The following is a 27,320-nucleotide window of genomic DNA, read 5'->3' on the forward strand; positions in this document are numbered from 1 at the left end:
TAACACGGGGATTTTAAATCTGCGGACTGCGAACTTGCAATAATTAGCGAGCTCGTTGATTGAATCTACACAACTAACAACGAATTTTTAAATTTCAAAATCGATCAATTTATCGAAACTACCCATTGAATATCAACGGGCACAACGCTAGTAAATAATATACATACATAAGTTATATATTATTATAATACACTAGTATTGTACCCGATGAAATATCATCGCATGGGTGTTGGCATATTAAGTTATTAAATAAAATAAAAAATAAATAAATGTGTTGGTCTTGTGTTCGATCCGCACGGGGTCGGATTTTTTTCAATTACTTTTTAAATATATTTAATTGTTTAATATGAATAAAAATGGTAAAAACTACCTACCTACCTACATATAAACAATAGAAAAAATTATTAATTAAATAGATTTTTAATAGATGGCAGTAAATGCTCCGAAACTTGGCGCCACCTATTTTCGTAGAGGAAACAGTATATGTATAGAAGTTTTTGCTATCGTTTTATATTTAGATTTTTCGACATTTTACGTAGACCACAAATTTATACAAATACATATGTATGTATATTTTTTATACATACAAATAATGTACATATGTTTAAGCAAATGATATCGTTTATTTTTTATCTGACATAACTTCCGGGAGAATTTGTATGAAAAAATCCAACTTGGACACTCTAAATTTTACTATATTATTTTGAACGAAATATCAATAATTTTGCGGGTTTATTTTCGGTATGTGATGATACAAATGGTCAGTCGAATTCGTGTTTTGACAAGAGCGAGTCGTCTGAAACATTATCGTTTCAAAATTGAAAAGTCAAACAGGGCTGACAAAAACATTTCCATAATTGTCATTGAAGTATCATTCAACATACAATCTATTGTTATATCCGTAGTATGATTGGTTAGGGGAAATCGTTATAGATATTTAAAAACAACCGTCAGTAGCTCTGTTTGATTTGTATGATCAATTTTATTTTTTATACCAGGAAGACCTAACAGGTAAACCCTAATGCGCTTTCCTGGACAATTACAAACATCGATAAACAATTATGTTTATACAATATCATGACATTTTTGGATAAATTTGATATACTGCTATGTATTTCGAGGAATACATACATACATTTTATAGATTGGGTAGCATTTTATAATATCAGCAAATTCGATATGGTATAAACTCGAATTTGCGAAAGATAATGATAAATCGATAAATGGATTATCATTTTTATATTTTCAAATAACGATTACTTGACTATCTTACCCATTTATCAAGAGCTATTAAAAACAAAAAGATTTAATTGTTACTACTAGCATTAATTTTTATCCACATACATGCATACGTACATAGTCAGAGCCGTACATGGAGGGAGGGATTTTTAATGATTGCGACAAATTCATGAAAATAGTAGGAAATAGAGTCATAGTATAAATTGCTGATAAGCCAGATATTTGGGTAACACAATTCTTAGATTTAATTAGAATTAGATTCTGCCTCCTTGTGGGCAAGAAAGATAAATAATCACGCTCCACAATTTTCGCTTAAAATGGAATAAATAGTACACTTATTACTGTTTTTTAATTTTATTTTAATTTAAATATGATTTTTTTTACGGAGGAGAGGGGAGCTAAATTAAAGCTTTGCCCCGTGCCTAACTTTTTCTTCACACGGTTCTGTATATAAATACATACATATGTAGTACACTATTATTACTGAATTTCGTAAAAGTTACTGACTGTTTTGTAGCTTAAAAACTAACTAAGAGCTCAAATATAAATTTATCTACTTTAATCACATGCTTTTTTTTTAGTGAATAATTTTAAGTAACTTAAACGAGGAAAACAGCTTAAATTATTCTCAAACGTACTTCATATGAACTGAAAATAAATTTTATTTAAACTTCATTTCTTCATAATGTTTTATTCAGAAAAGTTGATTTAGTTTAATTTAGTAATGCCCATAATTTTCAATAATAACTATTTTTTTCCAACTGTGCATGTGGATGTGTAATTATGACAAAATTAGCCAATCGCTGACTCTTGCCATAATTACGTAGGTAAGCGGAAAAAATAAATTACTCAACTTGACAAAAAGGTGTTTCAAAACTATGAAGCAGATGAGAGCGAACTCGTATGTGAATTTACTTTGATCAGTCAAAAGAGAGACCAACAAACCACAGATCTGAAAGACTCGAGAGCGAGCGACCTTGAACAGGGTGCATGCACCTTGCAGGTCAGGAGTGCCGACCCTGATCCAGTCGGTCAAACAACTGTTCATGAGCCAAAACGAGCCCAATGATTCACTAAATTTACTTCGCGCGACTGTTTATTCGTCACGGGAGTGAATCTCAATGTCCAGGTGGCCAACTCAAGTCCTCTCTCTTCAATCTCTTCAAATCCCCCCAATTATTTGCGTCCTTGTCTAATGTGAATTGTGGCGAGCGGTCACGTCTTACCTGGGTCGCCTTGGGTGCCTTTGGGTACTTGCATCATAATGAAATTATTCGTGCAACAATAAATACACTTGCTTATATCTATGTATGTATGTATATATGCGTCATACTAGCCGACTTTGTCCTTATGTGGAGTTATATTTTGTACGTACGTGTGTAGAATGGCCACTTTCTCAATAATAGGTATGCGAGGTGCGCAACGGCTAAAGGAAGAATAGAAATTTAGGACCGTGGCTGAGAATTACTAAAGATACTCGTCCGGTTGATCATTCGACTGATATGAAATGAATAGAGTAGGGTTCGGTGATCTTTGCTCACGAGACGATCTCTCACAGGAACATCACTTATACGAAAATTGCTCACACTGAACATTGTTCATACGGATAAATTTATTCAAGAAAGCCGCACTTTTGAGACATCAAAACTTTCAAAGATGCCCAAGAAGAACTAACGCAATATAATTCCACAAAAAGCGTCAAGAGGTATTTGTATGTTATCCGAGGGTGCTACGCTTTTTACTATTACTAGCCTCTTCTTACTTTCACTTACGATTTCTAGTCAGAAGAAATTTGGGTTCTTATCCGATCGTTTTCAAACTTTTCAAACCATTTTGCTCGAGTTGGTCATCAATATATGTGGAAATCACTAAAGAAAATAATCGTTAAATTGGGGGCATTTAATCTAAGGAGACATAAGGAAAATCCAACGATTTTAAAAATGTTTCTGAAAGGAACTTTTTCATCTGTGAAATATTCAAAACTTAAAACCCACCTATGTTGGCAGGGCTTATCATTTTGTCGCCATTCTTCGATCCTTTCATTTGTGACATGAACTTTTAATGCACGAAACTTCATCAAGTATATCTGAGGAACTGACTAGAAATAAAACTAATAATAAAAAGCTTGTAGTAAAAATAGCTTTCCTTGATCTTCGTCAGAGAGGGATTTCTCGTAAGAAGACTTATTAAAATACATATGTATGTACTTCGATTTCCATGAAATTTTTGTCTGAGGAAGGCCTAACAGGTAAACCGAAATCGGTGAATTTCTAGATGCTTAAAAACTCGAAATTAACTATTAATTAATCCATAGAGATATCTATGGATTTAAACTTGTACAGAAATCAAAATCGGTTTCTCAATTTGATGGAGGAACTGTTTCAACAATGAAATCAGATAAATTGGCAAATTCTAATAGGAAACGATCGAGTCACAAATATCCGTCTAACCAGCAGTATTAAAAATTAGCGCGGGATCGAATCCGGCGAACTCTCGGTGCTTAACATAAACGCAACCACCAAGCCATGCTGCTGGCTGGCTTGGTGGTTGCGTTTATATAAAGGACAATTAAAGAAAATAAACAAATCTAAACAACAGAGCAATTAAATAAAGGACGTATGTATGTATGGTCAGCGTACGTAGATTAGGAGGCACCAGAAGGTGCTAAATTCCAAGCTCACCGAGTACTAATTCTAATAATAAAAGATATACTCCATAAGTTGAAAATCAGTTTCCGATTCTTGCAGCATACATACAAATTTACAAAGATAATAGAACAAGATAAGTGTTGAAGTTGTAGGCACGTTGCACGACGAAACCGGACATTGACCACTTTAGGTCAATCATGCTTCGAGAATTTACTTTTATTAAATACCTACACCGTTCGTATTGAACCTCAATTACACACAAATCAGCGATCGTCAACTACACGTTACACGGTGCAATTGAACCAATAAACAACAGTATCATATATCAATAAGGAAATGATTGTCCATATATACATATATAAAATGTATGCTCAGAGAGAAACCCCATCCCCTCCCCGTTTCTTAACTGGTGTATATTAAGTGCACGAATGCGTAAATCAGGCCACTAATGACTATTATATGTTGTCCATCCGGTGTAGGAAGAGATGTATAAGGAAAAAACGTATGTACATACATGCTATCTTCCTCACCGCCTTTCGACCAATAGCATTTCGCGCGTACAAATGTTCTACTGTCTGCACGAAATGCTATTGGTCGAGAGGCGGTGAGAGAGATGGTTAGGTGATTACTGGTCACAAATTACTCGTCACAAAGTCACTAAAATCTCTATAACGGAACATCTGGCAGCCGAAAAGTCCATCATACTAACGATAACTATCATAGTAACGAGAACTTGAGTGCCAAATATTGTGTATTCGCGATTTTCATGGCAAAAATTGTCTTTGTGACCACCCCAATGTGACGAATAGTCCAATTACCGAGGGAGATAGCATGTACGTTTTTCCTAAGGGCGAAAACACAGAGTGGGACGTGTACACAATTCCAAAAATTACCCCCTGGAATGTTTTCGGTGATATTTTATCCTAGCTTGACAGTGATCGATAACAGTGAATTCTATATTTGAAGAAATATAGGAAAAACTTGTCGATTGCATATGAATATGCACACACGCGACCTCCCAAACACATGCATTCTGCATGTGTAAGTACACCCGAAGTCGGTTTGGGGAACACTCATTGTTTACGGTCACAGCGGGAAGCTGAAGCAAAAAAAGAAGGACGTGGCGTCCCTTACTACTCAGTGTGTTTTCGCCCTAAGAGCCGGACCACACTGTGCGACTTGGTTGGGGGCGACCAGACAGTGCATTTACAACTTTGCACCCGACAACTTTGTCGCTCACATTTCGGTCACAACTAGTCGGTCGACAAAGTTGCACGGTGTGGCCCGGGTCTAAGTCTCTTCCTAGAGCAGACCAAGTATAACTTACGACTACAAACTCAGCGTAGTACGCTCTCAGAGTTGTGGAAACTAGCGCGTCCTTTGAATGGATGCCGTGAGCAGTATTCGATTTTACCCCAACCCTTTCTATACATCATAGGGGTGATTGTACTGCACACCCCATATCGAACCCGCATCCCAAGTGCCAAGTCACATCCGTTCAATTGGTCTCCTCCTAGTTGACATTCGTCGCACGTTTACTGTTTTAATGGAGACGAATGAACGAACAGGCCCAGTATGTACCCAGATGACCGTTGCATTCGCCCACTGATGCAATTGCAATCGTCTCGCCGACATAAAACTGTCTTCGTTGATGATGAGCAATCAAAAAGTTGCCCTAGGTTGGCAGCAAACAATCGAAATTGAAAAGCGTACTAACAGTAGAACGTTTGCAACACACGGTAGCTTTTGATAACACATTCGCAATTGAATAAATGGAAATAAATATACATACCAACAATTCAAAGTATAAGTTTCAATTTTGAATTTATCATCGTTCATCGGCGCCCCAGTTTGGAGACCACTGTAATTGGGTGCCATGATGATTTTGAGTAGGGAATCCGGTTTTGGGTTATTCGTCGATAATAACCCTATTACATATATATGTATGATAAAATCCATTGCGAAATTGTGTTGTTTCACGTTTAAAATTAAATAAATAAAAAATCGTACGAATAAGCTATTACATACATATGTACATATACTTAACAGTTTGACCCGGGTTATCCTTATCATACCCCATTTGTATATATACATATATAAAGATGTACACATGCATTTGCAACTGCACATTATAAGCACACAACACGTATAATATACCAAAAATAGGTATGTATCAAAATGTATTTAAATTAATCGTTTATTCCGAAGTTAACTAACTCTGTGGCATTATTATACAACTGTGTCTTTAAAGTGGATCGATAATGATATGTAAATATGTATAACAAGTGTTCCGTTCATTGCCTAGTTGAATGTGCTCAATAGATAGAAAGTCAAAGTAAACAGGACACACATCTGAAGATAACTACGGTTCAAGGATTTGGTACTTTGTATTGCTATTAAGATAATGATTTGGGATCAGTGACGTCCCTAGACTACATATGTATATGCATTTATATATGCCGCCCATTGGCGAAATTTCTCATATGAAAGTCTTAATTGAAATCTTATATGAAAGAAATCATTTTCACAATTGCAATTTCGTACAAAAAATATAAAATTGAAGGACCTTAAAAAGTAATTTTTAAAATGGATATACATAATATTTTAGACAAAGTCGACCTTTTGGAAACACGTCTGTATATTTATTTATAGAATTTCAACATCTTCATACCAAATTACTATGTATGCATTTCATAAATCGTTTTGTACGATTTGCCTTCTGAATAGGGATTTCAAATTTTTTTTTGATACTTTTCGTATATGGAAATAAAATAATACTATAAATACTAACAAGAAAAATAATGTGTAGTAAAAGCTTTTAAAAATGATCAGTAGCTATTTATAATAAACCCAATATATTTTTTATCTAAAAAAAGGCAAAATATTTTTGATACGAACTTTTTTTTTGACCTCCGGATTGATAACACTGAGCAACAAAAAATTACGTTTTTTCTACGTTATTAAGATTTTTTTAATCTATACTAAGTTTGACCCACTAAAATCGAATATGACAATAATCTTTGCTTGCTTATTCTCGTTTATGACATATACGTGTTAAAAAAAGCGCAATTTTTATAGATTTTTGACTTTTGCAGTATTTAACTCAAAATATAGTATTGCTGTGACATTGTAAATAGGTTATTGAGCTTTTTTTCCTATTATGCTGTACACTAACATTAGTATAATATAATACTATGATTACTAACAAAATTAAATTAAAATTGTAAAATAGAAAATGATCAGTAGATCAGTAGCTATTAATATAGATATAAGATGTATTGTGAACATACATAGTTTCGTAATAATAAAAAGCATTTAAAAAACAAAATCAAAGTATTGCTGTGGCAAAAGTGATGTTTTTTTCTAATTTATTGTAATTTTTTAATTGCTTTAAAATACTTATAATTAATTATCAAGCGAACTTTATATAGAAGTCAAAAATATATTAATTAGTCTCCGCTCCGGTATTTTTTTTTTGTTATTATTTTTTTCGTATTGATAATATTTTAACCTATCTAAAACTTTATCTTAATTCAAAGTTTTCCGATCGATATTTGGTAGCCCTATTTTTGAAAGATTTAAAATAAAGACATTATGAATAGATTCATTTCAGATGAAAATCAAAAGTTATCCTATTTTAACTCGACATAAAATCGAACGAGATAATTAGAGACAATGTAATTACGTACATATCCGAAAGCAAAGAAAGGTTCGTCTATTTTCGATAGTACTCACCCTTTGTCCTTTGAAAGTGCAGGTGACGGTGAACCAATTGGCCGAATGATTGTGGCAAAGGCAATGTTCTGGGAGACTTTTTTCCTGGGATTCTGGGAAACAGTTGATGTTGGCCGTGAATGATGTAGGCCAGAGGGTGGCCGCCATAATGACCACCAGGAACGCGACTCTGCCCCCCATGTCTGCGGCTCATAGCGCCGATGATGGGACTCCGCCCTCGCGTTTACCCCACAGTCGCATTGCTATGCGAACACACAAACACACTCCTCTTTAAGAACGAGGCATACTGGGCTCGCGCATACAAACATACTATACTCTCTCTCCCACCGTATGCCGACTCTGTGCTTCTACAAGTGTGGTGCGGTGCGAATGTTCACTCTTTTTATTGTACTACTTATTAGTTTATTACAACACTCTTCTATGTATATTTTCCTTCGCTCTTTCGTCCGACAACATTTTTATACGATCCCTTTTCAAACGCGCTTCTTAACGTTAAATTTTTGGTTTTGCGAGCCACGACAATATTACTAAAATAACGCGCACTGTGGCAAATGTGGCAACCCACAACTTTATCTACGGGTCTACCTCTCGGCACCGAAAGTCAAAAGATCGAATAATTTGTATATAAAATTATTATCTATATATATAAAAATGAATGTCTGTGTGTGTGTGTGTCTTAAATAGGCTGCTAAACCACTGAACCGATTACGATGAAACTTTCAGGATTTGTTGTGTGCGTATCCGGGAAGATTACTGTGAAAAAAAACGGGAACGGAAACGGGAAAAACGGGAATGAGTGTCATTGCAACGCAATAATTTCAAATGTGTTCGCTACCTGCGTTTTTCCGACAAATGGGAACGGGAACGGGAACTGGAATTGCATGCGTTATTATGGCATTGCAACGCATGCCGGGGTTCAGCTAGTTTTGAATAAAAATATTGTAACGTAGAGATTAGGTGTGTGGCGCTCGTGGACCGATGGCTTACGAGCGCTAATCACATGATCTCTCGTTCGCGCCAAAATGTCCAACGACTTTTAAATGCTGTGAAACGACTTTGGCCTTTTACTTGGATCCTCCACCCACCCCTACGCAACAATATATATCAGTGACATGTGGTGAAACTATCTCTCTTTTTGTCATACAGCCTTGTTTAATGTGCGCGCGCAGGATACTGGAGGAAAAGCCTGTTCCTCTCGTTCCTCTTGTATCCTGCTCGCGCAAATTAAATGATGATGTACGATGGGGGGAGATAGAGTTTTACCGCACGCCACTGATATATATGTATATATATATATATATATATATATATATATATATATATATATATATATATATGTATATATATATATATATATATATATATATATATATATATATATATATATATATATATATATATATATATATACTAACCATTTTTCATATGTATGTATGGTAAACGAACATTTTCGATTTTTTAAAGACGGTCACCCGTAAAAAGTATGTGAGGTTTTATTTTTTAGCTTTATTCTAAGACTTTCACTGGGGATGGCTAAAGGGTGGTTTCGCGCGGTTTCTTTTTGCTTGGCATATGCACTTTTTTTAATTAGGTTGAGGCAGAATTTTCGTCCCCACGGCTAGATGTCCATTGATTTGATACTAGTAATTACAATCAATATATCGGCCACTTCTTATTAAAATATAGTAATTTTATAAATTGTAGTAATTGCCTAGTTCGGCTCTCAAAATACCCATTTTTTCATTAAAATTAAAAATAATTTAATTATTATGTTTTAATGATTTTACTTTACATTGTAATATATTTCAAGGTCATAAAAATCATCAATTCATGTCCAATTTTTGTGAAATCAATCTAAAATTTATGTGGTAAATGCCACTATTATAAGCGTTTGAGAATCTCTGAGTATAGTCTTTGTTTCCGCTGCGTTTCTGAATCATCTGGTAAATCTGTGATGCACTTAAATACACAATCATATACATTTAAATGTCGAATATTATTAATATTATAAATAAAATATAAAAGTCATATCATGAGTCATGACTTTAAATTTTAAATTTTATTTATTCAATATTTTGTTTTTCGAAGTAATCATGAAGTGTTAGATTTATGACAATATAATTTTGATATGATATGAAGTCTTTACACTATTTTCACTAAAAATCAATCTTTTAATAATATATATTTACATATGAATATACATACATATGTATGTATGTTTGAATTGTATGAAATTTATATTAAATCTTGTTTTTTTTTGTTTCAGGTCAGACAGCAAGGAGTTTGTGTTTCTACAAGACTTCATAAGCTGCTCCGGTAATACAGCCGGTGCCCGACTTGCTCGTTGGCTGCAGCCGAACCCTCACGTTGAAATCTCCCTTTGTCGAATAGAACTACCGGACTCGGATTTCTATTGTGGAATCGAAGTACCCGTCGTGATCCACGTGTGCGACCAAAATGGACAGCCGTTGCATGCTTCTGATCTTAATGTTAAAATTTCCATCGCTCGTATAGAGTCCAATCCATTTTTGTCCAATTGCGAAAATGAACTCGCCTCTACCGATGAAGCTACACCTCCCAATAGCAATATCTGTACACAATCAACCGATAGTTTGTGCAGTGCTGAAAAACAACATGACACAAAACATGAAAATGTAACACATATACCTATTTATACATATGAAACATACTTATGTTTATTCTTATTTCTAAATATTATATTTTTCTAACCACCATTTTCTAGATATTTCAAGACCATAATGATAAGATGCATTCAATCCCTACAACAACCAGTTGCTCTTGCAATCTCTCCAAGGAGTTGCTAGTTGTCAAGGTTTATGGTTTCGGAAAGCTGTGTGGAATGTGGGTGCCCCAATCTCCCGGATTGTTTTCAATACAATGCTTTATTGATGGGCAAATGAAAGAGGTAATTTTCTTATTATTAATCAGATCAAGCCTGTTTATAATTCAAAAAGTCTTAAATAACTCCTCTTCCAAAAATTTTTTTAAATAAATATTACGCTTCGATTTTCAATATGAGACAATTAAGAACATTACTTAGTTAATATAATATAAAAAATTACCTAATCAACAAACTGCTATGAACATCTATGTAATATATAATTTCGAAAGTGACTTTGTATGTATGTAAGGTTTGGGTGGTAGAATCCGTAACGTTAAATTTAATAAAAAAACAAATGAATATTCAAATAAATTTAAATAAAATAAAACTATTCAAATAAATTTAATAAAATTTTTACTATTAGATTAGCCATGTTTAAGCGGTTTATCTTACAAATACCTGGAGAAGCCGAGTAAAACTACTAGTAATCTATAATAACGTACATGCATATATTTATTGTGTTGCATAAACTAATTGTTGTATGAAGGATTTTAATAATATTATAATTTACATACATATATTATGTAAAAATTGTCTAAATTTTCTTGGATCAGTTAAAAAATTTGAATATGCTCAATATGTATTACGTTATAGCTCTACTTATAAATGTAATTCTGGTATATTTGTAGCCCTTGATCGCCACAGTCAAAAAGCCTTTGGATGGTTTCGTACAACAACATAAGGAACCGTCAATGTGGCCCAAAAAGATTCGAAATTTTTATGCTGACGATTCGGCAGGCTTGAGAATTCGAATTCAGCCATCGCTTCAAAGCGAACAAATCGGACTAATACCTGTTGGAAGAAGTTTGACATTTGATGATGTGGTGTGTATTTTATTTTTATTTGCTAAAATAACACTTGCCAATTTAGTAACTGTTTACTGAAATTTTCAGTATACAACATATCACATTTTACGTATGTAATTGTTATGTATTTGTTTAGGTGATCAATGGTGATGGCCTCTGGCTTCAGCTTAGCGAGGAGTCAGTATTGAAATATTGCGATGAACCAACAAACGGAGGCGAAGCTTGGAGCTTACAATACAACGATCACATTGGCAAAAGTCTTCTTTTTCCGAACGAAAAAATACTATCATTTTGGAAAAAATTACCACAAGAAACAGCCGAGGTGCCAAAGCACGAATACTTGATAATGTTTCCAACATATGTTTGGACCGGACATGCACCGTCCTCTACAGTTTCCTTCACCATTGATGCTGGAGAAACCGTAACAATCGAAAAAATGGTGATTTTATACAGAATGTTATTAAATACACAATATATAAGTCATTCACTCAACAGCTAACATAGCTGGACAGGGAAAGTAGGATTAAAAATTAACGTAGATCAAACTAATGTTCAATAGTTATTGCATGCCTAATAGCATCTCATTAGATAATAAACCAGTAGAAGTAGTAAATAATTATTTATATTAAGGTGAAGATGAAGAGATAAAGAAACGTATGAAATTAGAATGGAGTTCATTTGGACGAATGAGTGTTGTTTTTAAATCAAAAATGCTACTCTGCCTTAAGAAAAAGATCTTTGATCAATGCGTTTTGCCAGTGATGACGTATGCATGTGAAACTTGGAAGTGTGGAACGCTGTATGCTCGGCATAACGAGGAAAGATAGGAAGCGGAACACATGGGTGAGAATTATGAGAAGGGTAGTGGACATAGTGGATAGAGCAAAGAGATTGAAATGACAATGGGTGGGCCATGTGGCTAGAAGAATGGACGGAAGGTGGACAAAAGAAGTGCTTGAATGGTACCCGAGAGAATGCAAAAGGATAAAAGGAAGACCGCAGGGAAGATGGGTAGACGAAATTAAGAAAATGTGTGGGCTGAGATGGATGAAAGTTGCGCAAAACAGAGACGAGTGGAAGCGTGTTGGAGAAGCCTTCATCCAGCAGTGGATGGTGATGATATAATATATCTAATTGCGTGAACATTGTTTTAGTCAACTGCCGATGGTGTAATATACGGAAAGCTTGACAAACCTGCAATTAAAAAACTAAAAATATTTGAGGAACCGGGTAAAGAATATTGGATTATGTGCTCGCCAATAAATACACATTGTCTCACATTCATCTCGAATGCCAGTAAGAGTTGAATTTAAAACTTTTTTCATTAGTTTATAAGTAATTACTTATTACATTGTATACAAAATATCTTTAATTTGTTAGATGGTACCAACAATCAGTCGCAAGAGCCTCAGTCTGATTTATTGAAAAATAAAAAGATGAGTGATATAAAGAAATGGGTCAGTTTACTTACATTTTTATTTTATAATATGCATTTATCTTTTTTTTTAGAGTTATACATATTATAATGTTTTTATATTTGTGTATCACTAGGATAAAATGTATGGGATAACATCTCCACACCGATATCTTCCACTCGAGGATAGCTCCATCAACTCTGACACGTAATAAACAAAATGATTTTTTTTTAATTTCATAATGTAAACATTTATATCTTTATGTTACACGTATAATGCAATTCGGTTTTCTAATTTTTAGAGGAAAATTCAATCAAGATAATGTAGACGAAAAATTGATGTTTGATGATTCAATGACGAACCTTCATGATGGTATGCAATTTTCCGATACAGAAAATTATCGAAGGGCGAAAAAACCATCGCTGCCCTCTGAAAATGATCCAATGGATGTCTCCTATCTTTATACAGATGATACAAGCGATGCTCAATTGCTAGCAGCCAATGAATTAAATGTTAATAAAGATACTTGTAAGTCATATTTGATTATTAATTTTCAAATGATAATTTGGTCAGACATCAGTATGTATTTTTGTTGGGTCTACTCCATTCGAACGATCGTTTGTCCGAAACGGATTTTCTATATACAAAATATATACAAAAATGTTTTTTTGTATATACACAAACTCCTATCTATGTAATATATTTAATAAATGAGAAATATTGTGACCATTCATAGATTTTTAAGCTATTAACATATATGTAGATATAATACTGTCATATGATCTCTTTATTACCAAACTCATATAGATCGTTTAGAGACAATTCAGAAGCGTTTTCGACGCCATTTATCCCATAAGACTGGTCTTGTAAGATTGTTACCAACTTATAATGACACACTCTCGTATTTCAAGATCATAAGTTTGTCTCATCGGAGAAAAGTTTCTTATTTGTTACTTTTATATAAGATCACTAATGGTTTCCTTGACATATCTGTTTTGAATGAAATGAATTCTAACGTCGATGCCCGATTCACCAGATGTACAAATCTTTTCTATCCACCAATTTTGTCATAACAATACATCATTTAATAATGCAATCACAAGGATATGCCGTCTTTATGATGGTATGGATGATTGCCCTAACCTTTTTGCTGACTCTATCAGTACTTTTAGGGGTAGGGTGAAGAAGCAAATATGTGGTTGATTTACTCCCTCATCTTCATTGTCATTCATTATTTATTATTTTTCTTTTTTGTTTTCTTTATATTGCCATGTGGTGCTCAATGTATAATACTTGGAATACAATATTTTCATTTTTATTTATATCTTTTTTGTCTCACTGTACTGCTTTCTTTTATATTTTATTCTGTATGTTATGATTGTTTGTAGCTACAAAGAATAGTACGGATTCGCAAAAAACTTCAATATGCACTGAGGAACCACGCTCTCCAGATGCAAAGGTACTTTATTTGTCATTTATTGCAAGCTTTTAAATGTTTTACATATTTGAAAACATTTTTTTTGTTAAAAATTTAAAGATCGAGTTAGAAAGTTGTCCAAGAGAAAGTATACCATCAATACCCATTGATAAATCAGCAAAAGATGCAGATAATTTCAATGGGGGTATTGGAATAAGTTTGAGTAGAGCTAAAAGTTTCAGAGCAGTTTTCGCTGCGTTCTTATGGCATGAAGGTATATATTGTCAAACATTTTATATGATATGTATTTAATAGCCTATAATTGTTTTTAAATATTCTATTATGTATTATATCTAGGAATTGTTCATGATGCTATGGCATGTGCATCCTATTTGAAGTTTCATCCTTCACTCTCTAAGCAAGGAGCTCCTGTGGTAACGAGAAATATTCCAAACAATCCTCCACCCAATGTTTCTCAAAGACATTCCGTCGAAGTTGCTAATGCTGGCATGTTTTTTTATTGAACTTTTGATTGCATTGATAACACTTTTCCATTATTAAATTTGAATTTGTCGATTGCAGGATACTACCTTCACATACAAGAGTCATCTTTGGAATCACTTACTCGGTCAGCTCTCAATGCCAATGCAAATCGTTCCCGTTCCAAAAGGAACAGCAACTTGGCCGTGAGCGATGTAACTGTCATTAAAGAAGAAGAGAATACTGCTTCAAAGGATTCTTTACCGAAATCTGAAAATGATGTAGTTTGTGTTTTGCCAGCTGCATTGAGATCTTTACTTGCATTATGGGATTCCATGTCAGAAATATTACCCCAGACACCGTCAATGAAAAGGAACAACGACAAGTATTTATTCAATATTCAACTAACGTACTTTGATTTTTCATGCATAAGTTTTATTTATAATTTGATTTTTGTTTCAGAGAAAATATTCCAGAAACAGATAAAAACCCAGATCACATGAAAGATGATGCAGTGAACGACGAACCATCTGGTTAGTATATACATACATACATACATATGTACATTTACATACACACAAAATATGATTTTTTTTTTATTTTACTTCATCTATTGTCTTTTACAGATGATTTGGAAAAAACTCGTTATAAAGATATGTGTTGCAGATATTGCAATATTTTCATCTTACAACCTTATTTCATATCACATTTGTGTGATACACATCCAGGTTGTTCAAAAGAGACCGACATTTTCTGCCATAACTCTGAAGGAGAAATCACTTTAATGCAAAGTGGTGTTTGTGGTCAACTTATCAAAGGTTTCTATCATTTTTTCGTGTTTTTTTTTTTTACTTATATTGTACATGCCATTAATTAAATTTGTAGATTTCACAGAAACCCGTTATACAATGTGTTCACCATGTCATAATAAACATATGCAAAAACGCTCGATCTCGATCACAGATCTCGATTCAGAAATTGTGGATCAATCTGAATCAGATGGTGAAGTGAATCAAACTGACAACGATCTAGAAGATTTACTTATTAATCATCATTCAATGACAATGAAAAATGCCATGTTCTCATTGCACATGGTATCGGCAGCAAAAAAAGGTACGAGTTTTAATTAACAATGTACATATATTCAATAATGTATTTGCACACAATTATCTAAGGTAACATTTCATTTCGTTTTATTATTAGACAACGATCCTCCCAACACTTCTGCCGAATCTTCCAGTGCAACAGGAAACTCCTGGCCTTCAGTGACATCCTATCAGTGCCTCAAGAGTTTGTTTAACGCTGATGATGTCAATACAAATAGTCTCGAAGAGACAATGTACAACAAAAAAATTTCGTCGGAATCTTCAATACCTTTCAATGTACAATAAAATATTTTTTTTACTACAATTTTTATGAAGTTAACGGACAAATGACATAATTCACATAAAACAAATTTCATATGGGGACGTAGTTTTGCAAAAAATAATTCAAAACTGCATATGTAATAATCGTATTTTATAAGTTTTGCCTTTTCATTGCACATATTTAAAATATTCATGATGTGGTGATCCACAGAATCCTTTTTAGAGAACTACTTATGTATATATTATATAATACATCAATGTAATAACAATTTCTCCCAAGTTATTATGTGTACAAAGTAATATTTATTAAACTCCTCGTGATTAAATCAGTATATAAAAAAGGTATGAATTAAAGCTATAAAATTATTGAAAAATTTAAATTCTGAGCTTATACTGCTAGTCCGTTGGCTTGTATATATTATATTTACATATACATATAATAAAAAAATGTGAGTAATCATTTAATTGTATGTATGTGTGTGTCTATAATACTTAAATTAATTTCCAGTTAAATGAATTAAATGACAATGGAAATAGTCCTTCGACATCGGACGACTTTAATCCAGGACCGTCAACTTCAGGATACAATCCCCGATTCCATCGATCAGTTTCTATGGGTCAAGATGCGTTTCAAATGTTCCCTGGAAGCGATTCCCACAAATTCATCCGACCCAAAACTCCGTTGACTTGTAATCCTCGTTCAATTTTTCTCTTGTGTGTGTTAATTCAGTTGATTATTTTATTTATATGATCGATGAATTACAGCTATGTCTTCATTGCTGTGCAATCCGAGTCCGGCTTTGCAAGCTTTGGTTGGTTTAAAAGTGAAACAAGCTACATCGATCACACTTCCTATGTCTTCTCCACTGAAAGTCAGCAAGGAGCTCATCATGTCGAGGCCAGTCATGTCGTTCATAGCCAAACAGCAAAATATTGCCGCCATCGAACAAAAGATGGTAAATTCCGTACGGGTAGCCGTCATGAGAAAATACGGATTGGAGGTTGGTTATATTAATCATTATGAAGGTCAATCAATATTATCGAATATTAAACGTTTTGTGATAAATTTAGGCATTTAACTGGATGCTTCGTAATGTGACACACCCGATATGCTTGCACGATCTGATGTGGTGGTTTGTTGACGCCATGAACCAAAATTCTGACATCGTCACCGAAAAGAAGCCCGAAAGAGCTGATGTATGTATTTTATATGCGTGTAGTTCATCAGTTAGATATATGAGCAAACATCAATTTTAAAGACTTGACTATTTCAGAATTCGGAAAATGAAAATAAACCAATGAAGATTTTTTATCCGTGGAAAGAATCACTAGATAAATATGGAAATAACTCGCACATAAAATTGAGGGATATGCTCTATCGATTCTTGCTCAGCGTGTGTGAATTGATTCCGATGATGCCCCCGGCTTCGCCATTACTGTTGCAAGCTGTGCGGACATGCGCTTTAAAGTTTTCATCGCAAGACCATTTATTTTTACATAGGTAATGCTATACTATAATTACATTAATGATTATCTTCGAGTATTTCCATTTGGGGTGTGATATTTTATATATTGTATATTTTTCAGATGCGGTATTATAAAAACACTAAGCAAAATTCTGTCTCACTGTGAAGAGGGTCACAACGAAGAAGTGCCGCCTAAATCCCCCAAACTTATCAACACTCGAGTGAGTATTTTATATTCAATTGGTGATAATTCGAATCTTTGTGGCATTTTAGAAAATCCTATTATGCCATAATGGTCATTATTATCATGTACTAGTGTTGTACCCGATGAAATATCATCGCATGGGTGTTGGCATATTAAGTTATTTAATAAAAATAAATATGAAAAAAAATGGTAAAAACTACCTACCTACTTACATACATACATGTAAACAATATAAAACACCAATAGCAAAAATCAATTAATTAAATAAATTTTCAATAGATAGCGATAAACGCTCAGAGACTTGATAGCAATAGTATATATAGAAGTTTTTTTCTTTTATTGTTATGTTCTTATACGTTTTGTTGGCAGTGGTTTAGCTGTGACATACATATGTATTTCGAATCGAAACGATTATTATAGTACGGTGAATAGAATAGCGATATTACATATATGACAATATTATATATACATATATGATTATCATACTTTAGCGTACAACAAAATTAAATTGTATATTTTTTTAACTTATAGGACCTTCCATACATGAACAGTTTTGTGGATATCACATCAGATTGTGAACTCAAAGTGTCTTCACACTCGGAAATGATGATGTATCTGACCGATGGATCGACAGAAACGTTTTGGGAATCGGCCGAAGTCGACCGTACCAAACACAGCTGGATTCAAATCACGTTCCCTGACGGCGTATATTCGGAGCATTGCTTCGTTTGCTTACATATCGATAACACTAGAGACACCCAAGTGAGAATTTAGTTTGCGTTTGATTTCATTTACTGTGTAATACTAAAATTGTTGGCTAACATTATTTATTTGATTGTGCAGAACAAGACAGAACTCGTCGACTTCAGGGTGGGATCTGACGCTGACGATATTCAACATCATAAATATTTCCATCTCATATCTACCAGCAACGAATGGTTGATTTGTTCTTTACCGGGTAATTGTTTCGCGCACTGAAACTCTAGACCCAAATGTGAGCTCGAGTATATTAATAAGAAATATCAATTTTATTTCAGTGGCCAAAGACGTGTCTGTCGTGATTTGCGAATTGAGTGGATATGATTCCTCAGTTCGCGTCCGGCAGTTGGTCGTGCTGGATGAACCTCACAAAGGATACTTTTCAACAGTTACCACGTCGACTGTTCTTCAAAACTGTATTGAAGTCGAAACACTCAAAATTTTTAAGAATATTGCATCACAAGTAAGTAGCGCGAATATCAAAGTTATGGAGTCAGCTAATCAGCTAGTTGGTCTATTGTTTAGCCTTCAGCCACTGGATAGTTATTGATCTTTATTCACAAGGTGTTGGAGACAAGATATTTAAAAATTGCAATGTTATTCTATAGAATAAGTGCAATATGGTGATCATAGATTTGGAAAGGAAATGCGAAATTAGTTGATGGAGTTAATACTTCATCTTAATTGAACAAAAAAATCATCTCTGATGAAATTTCATAATTGCTGCTTAGATATTACTACCAAATGTAAATATTACAATAAATTGGCTTGACGGCCAATAAAAAAAAGTACACAAAAATGTATAATAATTATAAAATTTATGTCTACATAAGAATAAAACACCTATATTGGGGATTGACAACCCTAAATTCGTTATTCGGAAATACATACATATCATAGAACAATTATGCCAAATTTTATGTTGAGCGATTCAGAAGCATTTTTCAACAAATATAAATTTATTTAATATTATTACAGGTATTCGAAAAGCTAAAAGAGTCAGATGTTGATTCTGTCGAAATTCCATCGTCAAGAGAAAACAATGATTTAAAAGAACACATGGTGGGTGTTTTATTCTCTAAAAATAAATTTTCGTCGTTGCAAAAACAGGTAAAAACGAAATTCTAAAATTATTTGATGTCATATTTATGTTTTTTGTGATGCTTGAATTTTGTTGTTTACTGTAATAAATCCACTTTTTTTTTATGAAAAAAGCGTTTCTTTTGTACGTTGTCTCATTTGCACAGCGTAGTTAACTATGGTTTTCTGGCGTTTATTATTGTATTCCATATTATTTGCGTATTTTATTTCAACATAAGATTATGTTTTTATGTATGTTATAAACACAATAATCAGTAGTGTAGTGGGACCGGAGCAAGCCGGAGCGACATTACGGCACTTTTTTTCTAAGCCGGAACGCACTTTGTTACTTTTCTAAAATTTCTGAATTCGAAATTTTGACCTCAAATACCGATTTTCATACAAAATCGTGCTTTTATTTCGAAATTCGCAAACAGAAAAAAATTCAACCCCATATAGATATATTATATATAGATTTTTTTAAATGTAGTAAACATTAATTTATTTTTTAGAGGTTTTTTCGAGGGGGGGGGGTTAAAATTAGTAAATTCAGCGTTCCGGCACTTCATTTTATAACACTACATCCCTGATAATAATTGCATGCTTTTTCACAGTAGTTCACATATGTATGTATGTACGCACATTTTCTGAAATCCTCATTAAAATGAATGTTTTGATACTTCTTTCAATTACATGAAAATGAAGTTTAAATGGCAAGAAATATGCATACAAATTTTAAATATATTATTTGCTAGACCAACTATGTGTTATTTTTTCTTAAATTTGATTGCTAAAATAGTGAAATGTTTGTTATAAAAGATAAATGTCATTGTGCCCTCTACCTTGAATCTGCTAATTATTGTATGTATTTATTTTTCATTTTTCTTTTTCCGATATGATATGTACAGATTGTCGCACATATCATATCGGCAGTTAGTTCTGAAACTAAACGTGCAAAAGAGACGTTCGAAAAATTACAATACCTAAATGAATCGGAAGATACCCCAGTAGAAACTGCTGACGAATATTCTGTCAATCCCGAAGAATATTGCTTCCAAATGCTGTCGATGGTAAAAAATAACCAATACTTCTTTTGCAGCTGAAGTATTGATTAATTTTAAAATTCGACTTTTTTATTTGGAAATTTCAGGTATTAGCTCTGTCAGGAAGTCATTCAGGATGTGTGTACCTTTCAGAAAATGTATTTGTTATCAAAGATTTGTTAACATTGCTACATATTGGAAGTGGGCGAGTCCAAAGACAAGTTAGTAAATCCATAATTAGAAATAAGCTTTAAAAAAAGTTTATACGAAATATTTAAGCATTACATATAGTAGTTATAATGTGATATTAAAACAATTTTTTTATACAAATGTTTGTAGGTAATAGCAATACTAAGACGAATGATAAAAGATATTTCACCTCATCAGATCAATTCAGCGCTACAACATTCGTCAAACTCACCCAGGTAATTGAGAAACAAATTACAACTTAATTTGAATGAAATCTTATCTTATTTATTTACCTAATTGTTATATTCTTACATTCAAATTTTAGCGTGACACTCATAGATCATCTAATAAGTTGTATCAGCAAATCATTGGCTGTGAAAATCAAAGGAATTCCATCTCGAAGTTCCTTTTTTCCGAGTGGTTCAGATGTAATGCCTGGTTTCTTTACGAAAATTTCAACAACAACAGTAAATTTGCATGATTGCTTAGTAGGCGACCTTCCGCCAAATTTGTGGTTTTTGCGTGGTCAAATTTCACACAAACATGCCAAGATGGTCACCGATTTACTTATGGACATGCTCCAAGTAAGTTTCTAACAACTGGTGTCTATATATATCGTTATAATAATTAATAATACATTTAATAATATTAAAATTTTTAGGGCAAAATATCTCCTTTGTGGGCAGAAGCTACTAAGGCATACATTGTTGATGCTATATTCAAACTTACATTCTACACCGATAACGAAAAAATCCCCTTTAACTGTCTATCTATGCCGACTCTGTGGCTTGCATTGGGATCGTTGGGAGTCCTTCAGCAGGAGGAAGTCGTAAGGTAGTACATATATAGAATTCATCCATATATTAATTTATCTATATCTGCAACAGTTACATTGTAAACTAATATGATTTAGATTGACCACCCTTGGCTTCGACAATACGTTGGGTACTAATATAGATAGAACGGATACCACCAAACAGTTCTGTATAAACCATGATGATGGAGTCACTCACGCGATGATCGAATGCTTTGTCTGCGGACCGAACTGTCAAGAATGTGACCGTATTCTTCATCTGCATAGGCGAAATAGATCTCATCAAAGACAGGTTGATACTGTGAAATATATCATTTTTTGTTTTTCGTTACAAATTGTGCGCAAATGTAGTGAATCTTACACAATACAAAATTCTACTTCCGACTGTCGGATTTTGTTCCAAATTTTTTGTATTACTTAAAATCACTATAATCATCGTACACATTAAATATCAAAAAAATAAAAATAGTTAAAAAAATCAAAATAAAATAATGAAATATTTAAAAAAAAAAATACTACTTCCGGTTTACGAATTTTGACCGAAACCTTATCAGCTCTAAGTTAGTACATAAAGAATACAAATATAATTTTTAGTTTGATACGCTCAAGGGTGTGGAATGAATAGTGGCCACAACATTTTTGACTTTTCTAAGAGGAAAAATACCCACTTCCGCTTTATTAAATTTAGTGATTTTTTTTATTTTCATCACATTGATACAAGAATTAAACTTGAATTTTTTCATGAAGAGTACACTTGTTTAAGGGGTCGAAAAAAATAGTGGAAGAAAAATCGAACAAGAGTAAACTGCCACTTCCGGTTGACGGATGCTTACCAAATTTTATACATAACTTGATATTAAGCTTAAACTTCTAGATATGAAATTTCAGTTCAATAAACCAAAATTTTTCTGAGAAAAACATAAAAAACCTCGATTCTCTAGAGTAAAAGTACTACTTCGGGTTTAGGTAAAAATATTCAACAAATATTAGTTTATAAAATTTATAATTTCTATTACAAGTAAAAAAAATTCAGTCCGATTCAGTTAGCGGTTTGGGAGATAATTGAATTCAAAAACTTAAAAAAAAGAGGACACCTTTAAGGGGAGGTACCATTTCCGGTCAACTTAAAAATTTGAAAAAAATTTTCGTAATGTCTATAAGAATTTCAGTAACCGATACTAAGTTTCGGTTCGATAGGGCTAACGGTGTTCAAAAAATCCCCAAAATACACGGACACACAGCCACACACATTTTTCCTAAATCATGAAAACGTGATCGGTGATCGATTCCAAGTTCGAATCAGTCAAAATCTCGAGTTCGAATTTTCGCATGATCACAAATCTATTGTTACTACGTACATAGATAAAGTAATAAACAATTATGTTATGTAACCATTACACTGTTATAGGTTTGCAAATCTGTCAAGAATACAATAAGAGTCGACGTGCACGAAGGATGTGGCCGTGTCAAATTGTTCTGGCTGCTGGCACTAGTTGATCATCAAACTTTAAAAGCCATGATCGAATTTCGCACCGAGTTGGATAATGTAAATGCCAACGAAGTGCTCGGCTTCGGGTGGAAAACTCAAACCACAGCTCCGACAGGTGTGTGCAGGTATTGCAGCAAGCAAAATAACACCGGTCTTTTGGCAATTGGAAACGTGTGCGCCGATCAAGAATGTCAGGTAATCTATGTGCATTTTAATCATAACAATAAAATAAAATCTGGCATTCTTTTTTCTGACGTATTTGATCGTGTTCAGAATCTGAGCAAGATATCGTGCACTCGGCTACTGATGTGCGGTCACCAGTGCGGTGGAATCCTGAACGAAGATCCGTGTCTGCCGTGTCTCCGGGGATGTGCATCCCTACTGGAGACGTCGTCGCAAATGGACCAAGCTGCCGCTTTGTTGACTCCGGCTCGTCCAGCACCTCTGCGTCAAGATGCCGAAGATATGTGCATGATCTGCTTTTGCGATCCCCTCTCGGCGGCTCCATCTATTCAGGTATGTGACTAAATGTGTGTATGTATGCACGCTTTAAATTACAGTTGTATTGTATTGCCATTTTGATTTTTCAGTTTAAGTGTGGACACGTGTTTCATTTCAAATGTGCAGTTAACATTTTGGAAAATAAGTGGGTCGGACCGAGAATCACTTTCACATTCTCACAATGCCCCATATGCAAAGTAAATATGACGTTTTTTAAAGAAATTATTTAACAGTGGTGTTTAATAATAAAAGTTTTTTTTTGTGAATTTTTCAGAAAGACATTGATCACGTTTCGATATTTGACGTATTACAACCTATTCGAGAATTGGAAGAAGAAGTGAAACGAAAGGCATTAGCGAGGCTCGATTATGAAGGACAGAAAGACGCTTCTGCTATAGCTCTGAGATACAACAACGATGCTACTGCATACGCCATGGATAAATACGCATATTATATATGCTTCAGATGCAAAAAGGTCAATTGCATTATAAATCTAAAATAGTTTGTGTACATATGTAGATATAGAAATTTACCGACTCCGGCTTTATTCTATGATTCGTCTCCGACTTCGACTCCAGCTTGAACGATTTTAGTAAGATGGCCTTTTCTTGCCATCGTATAATATTATTAGTAGTAAAAATAATAGCGATTTTCAATATATAGAAAATCACTAAGAATTGACATGTAATCCAATTTATTTAATTATTGGTAATGAAATAGGTATAAATTAAAAGTAAGTACATTCATAGTATGTGTATGAATTCCATACACAAACAAATCAATTTAATAAAAAGAAATGAGAATGAACAAACTAATATGTTCAATGAACGAAATGTATCCTTGGACTGTAACATATATGTATACGAAGTATCAATGGATGAAGTACATATGGTCATCGTCAGAAAATTCAACCTTGAGGTTTTAACTGATTTTTACTAAAAATCGATTACTGGTAATGTTTCTGTAATACCTTCCGGAAGTGATATCTCTCCTTATACATCTCCTCTATATTATTTTCTTTATTTTTTGGAGAGAACGGTACGTGTGCGTCATTAACTTTATTTTTGTTTTAATACATTAGACATACTTTGGTGGAGAAGCCAGATGTGACGCTGGAGCCGGTGCTAACACGAACTACAATCCAGAAGAACTTCTGTGCGGTGGATGCAGTAATGTTGCCTGCAGGCAAATATGCTCAAAACATGGTGCTGATTTTCTGGAATACAAGTGCCGATTCTGTTGCACCCTCGCTGTCTTTTTCTGCTTGGGCAATACGCACTTCTGTAGTGGATGTCACGATGAATTCCAACGCATCAGAAATATACCTATTGAATGCTTGCCCCATTGTCCAGCTGGTATGTTTATTTATTATGATCACCAATTAAAATTGACTAAAACAATTTAGTATGTGTATGTATTATAAAATATTTTGTCTGTATCTAGTCATAAAGTGACATATTAGGGACAAGTCAGAAATAAAATCAAAAATATTATATGCATGCATACACACATATGTATATATGTGGACAATTTTATGTTTCAGGTCCGAAAGGTGTACAACTCGATGGTACACAAGATGAGTGTCCTCTCGGTGTTTCACATCCACCTACTGGACAAGAATACGCTCTGGGTTGTGGAATATGCCGAAAATTCCAATCTTTTTAATATGTTTAATACGACAACATTCCATACTTCTCAAACAGAGAAAGTCGTCATATTTAAAAAAAAAATTATATTTTTTTTTCATGGACAAATACTGTTCTCTAGTAAAGATTAAATAAAATATTATCACAAGTATTAAACTTATAATTGATGTTTTCATGGACAAATACTGTTCTCTAGTAAAGATTAAATAAAATATTATCAAAAGTATTAAACTTATAATTGATGTTTTCATGGACAAATACTGTTCTCTAGTAAAGATTAAATAAAATATTATCAAAAGTATTAAACTTATAATTGATGTTCTAGTAAAAATAGTACTATTTGTTGTACAACAAATTTACAAATAATTTGCATGCTATATATGTAATTTCACTAATTTGCATACGTGTTATAATAAACATGTATGAATATATGTTATCTGTGTAGTATGGATGTATTTATTAATTTATTTTAATCTTATGTACACACATATGTGGTACATACATATATATGTATATCCAATTGAAAGATTTGACATTATGTTTATTTATTGCTGATGTGATACATATTTGGAATTTGTTATTAATTTTTGTTTATTTTCATCCTTTGTTCGTTTGAAAATGATTTATTAATAAGCACAACCTTATTTTCTATTCTACTACTAACTCGATACATAGAATTTTACTTGTTTAAGCAAATTTTCTTTCCTAAATGGTACACTTATAGAGCTATAATTTAAATTTCAAACACTCAAATCCTTTTCTTGATAATGGATATTAAAAAGGATAATAGTTTAATATTGTTATTGTAGTGAAAATGGGAGATAATTCCGCCAAATTATTTAAAATTGTTTTATTAGTGCATAAGATAATTATTTTTATTGTAAACTTTGATTTCTTATTAATAATGGATGTTTGAAAGACATATTAATATAAATTGTATTTGCTACTTTAAAGTGTATTTGCTATTTTAACACGTTCAACTCATTATATAAAGTGATTTAATGCCGTCACGCGTAAAAGGGTGCCGATACGCGTGACAGTGTCGCCACATGGGCAAATGTAAGAAATCATGCGCCGGGCTGAATGTGTTGAAAAATAATTGCTTTGTAATATTTGTTTCACATCTGAATGTTTCCATTTCAATATTGAATGTTAAATGTCTACATAATATTACTGATATAATAGGTGTTTAATTTTAAATTACTTTACAATAGTAGAGTCCAGAATGTTCCAGTATTACTTTTTCTTTGTATTTGTGTACATGCACACTGGTTTGATTTATTGAGAATATGTCCAAAACTCGGAAGTGTTGTAGTGCATCACAGAAATACAGTTTATTTTAATTAACATTTTACTAATGTGTACTGTTGGTCATATAGCACCGCCAAAACGCAACATCCCATTGGCAATCTCGAATGTGAAGAAATTCGTAGGTGTTCTGCTAAATATGCATCATGTACTCTAAGTACGTACATATAAATACATACTTACATACTTCTAAACACAGTTGCAGTTGGCTTGGAACCAGCTCCACAGAATATGTAAAATGGTAAATTAAAAATAATAAATGTGGTGTTGAATTATAAATGTTGCTTTGAAAACTGAATGTAACAAATAAAAATTTAAAAATATCTTGTTTCTTTTATTCAATAATAGAATAATAACACATACATACATACATGCATTTATTCACATTGCAAAAAACACCCCATCAAAAATTACAAACTTACATATAATAATGGAGATGAAGGCTTACATCATTATCATTCGACATGTTCCGATGATCAGGTCATCGATATCAAAATCTACACCAGGCTCATGATATAAACACACGTACAACGGACCTACGGTTCGATTGTATATGAATTTTGGGAGTTTCCCTACATTTGCGCTCAATTTGTATCGAAAATTCTCTCATAACCAGTGTATGTGCGTACGAAAGTGCTCTAATAGTACGTGAACGTACGTATGTATGTTTCACTATCGAATTTTGTTTTTTATACTTATTTTATTTCTCAAATACATAATAGATAAAGTCGTGGGTTGACACATTTTTTTTTTAATTATCCTGAAGTGTATTAAACAAAAAAATATATATGTACATATAAAACAACATTTT

General features: G+C 33.2%; 3 protein-coding genes across 3 annotated transcripts in view; 2 read left to right on the forward strand and 1 right to left on the reverse strand.

Annotated features, from left to right (window-relative positions):
* The window catches only part of LOC143922982 (uncharacterized), a 31,899-nt gene extending 23,939 nt beyond the window's left edge, over positions 1-7,960 (reverse strand). The window contains exon 1 of the mRNA XM_077446453.1: positions 7,623-7,960. Coding sequence (XP_077302579.1) covers positions 7,623-7,802 — 180 coding nt within the window. The 5' untranslated portion in view covers positions 7,803-7,960. The remainder of the gene's footprint in view (positions 1-7,622) is intronic.
* LOC143922310 (E3 ubiquitin-protein ligase MYCBP2-like) overlaps positions 1-17,768 on the forward strand; it is a 67,256-nt gene extending 49,488 nt beyond the window's left edge. The window contains exons 28-48 of the mRNA XM_077445536.1: positions 9,889-10,276; positions 10,366-10,548; positions 11,154-11,348; positions 11,467-11,769; positions 12,485-12,626; positions 12,711-12,787; positions 12,882-12,952; positions 13,047-13,273; positions 14,134-14,204; positions 14,283-14,436; positions 14,520-14,669; positions 14,745-15,027; positions 15,105-15,175; positions 15,269-15,460; positions 15,528-15,755; positions 15,846-16,024; positions 16,518-16,698; positions 16,775-17,010; positions 17,081-17,206; positions 17,284-17,510; positions 17,597-17,768. Coding sequence (XP_077301662.1) covers positions 9,889-10,276; positions 10,366-10,548; positions 11,154-11,348; positions 11,467-11,769; positions 12,485-12,626; positions 12,711-12,787; positions 12,882-12,952; positions 13,047-13,273; positions 14,134-14,204; positions 14,283-14,436; positions 14,520-14,669; positions 14,745-15,027; positions 15,105-15,175; positions 15,269-15,460; positions 15,528-15,755; positions 15,846-16,024; positions 16,518-16,698; positions 16,775-17,010; positions 17,081-17,206; positions 17,284-17,510; positions 17,597-17,768 — 3,856 coding nt within the window. The remainder of the gene's footprint in view (positions 1-9,888; positions 10,277-10,365; positions 10,549-11,153; positions 11,349-11,466; positions 11,770-12,484; positions 12,627-12,710; positions 12,788-12,881; positions 12,953-13,046; positions 13,274-14,133; positions 14,205-14,282; positions 14,437-14,519; positions 14,670-14,744; positions 15,028-15,104; positions 15,176-15,268; positions 15,461-15,527; positions 15,756-15,845; positions 16,025-16,517; positions 16,699-16,774; positions 17,011-17,080; positions 17,207-17,283; positions 17,511-17,596) is intronic.
* Positions 17,769-18,217: 449 nt separating this feature from the next.
* Positions 18,218-26,810, forward strand: hiw (MYC binding protein highwire). Its single transcript, XM_077445537.1, has 16 exons — positions 18,218-18,442; positions 18,524-18,638; positions 18,718-18,902; positions 19,418-19,549; positions 20,428-20,589; positions 20,670-20,783; positions 20,902-20,987; positions 21,038-21,335; positions 21,413-21,585; positions 21,665-21,857; positions 22,974-23,249; positions 23,328-23,570; positions 23,645-23,752; positions 23,830-24,030; positions 24,637-24,910; positions 25,099-26,810. The coding sequence occupies exons 1-16, from the start codon at positions 18,224-18,226 to the stop codon at positions 25,218-25,220; spliced, it is 2,901 nt and encodes a 966-aa protein (XP_077301663.1). The 5' UTR covers positions 18,218-18,223; the 3' UTR covers positions 25,221-26,810.
* Positions 26,811-27,320: the final 510 nt, after the last annotated feature.

Source organism: Arctopsyche grandis, chromosome 2 (assembly GCF_051622035.1).
Source record: "Arctopsyche grandis isolate Sample6627 chromosome 2, ASM5162203v2, whole genome shotgun sequence".
Taxonomy (NCBI): Eukaryota; Metazoa; Arthropoda; class Insecta; order Trichoptera; family Hydropsychidae; genus Arctopsyche; species Arctopsyche grandis.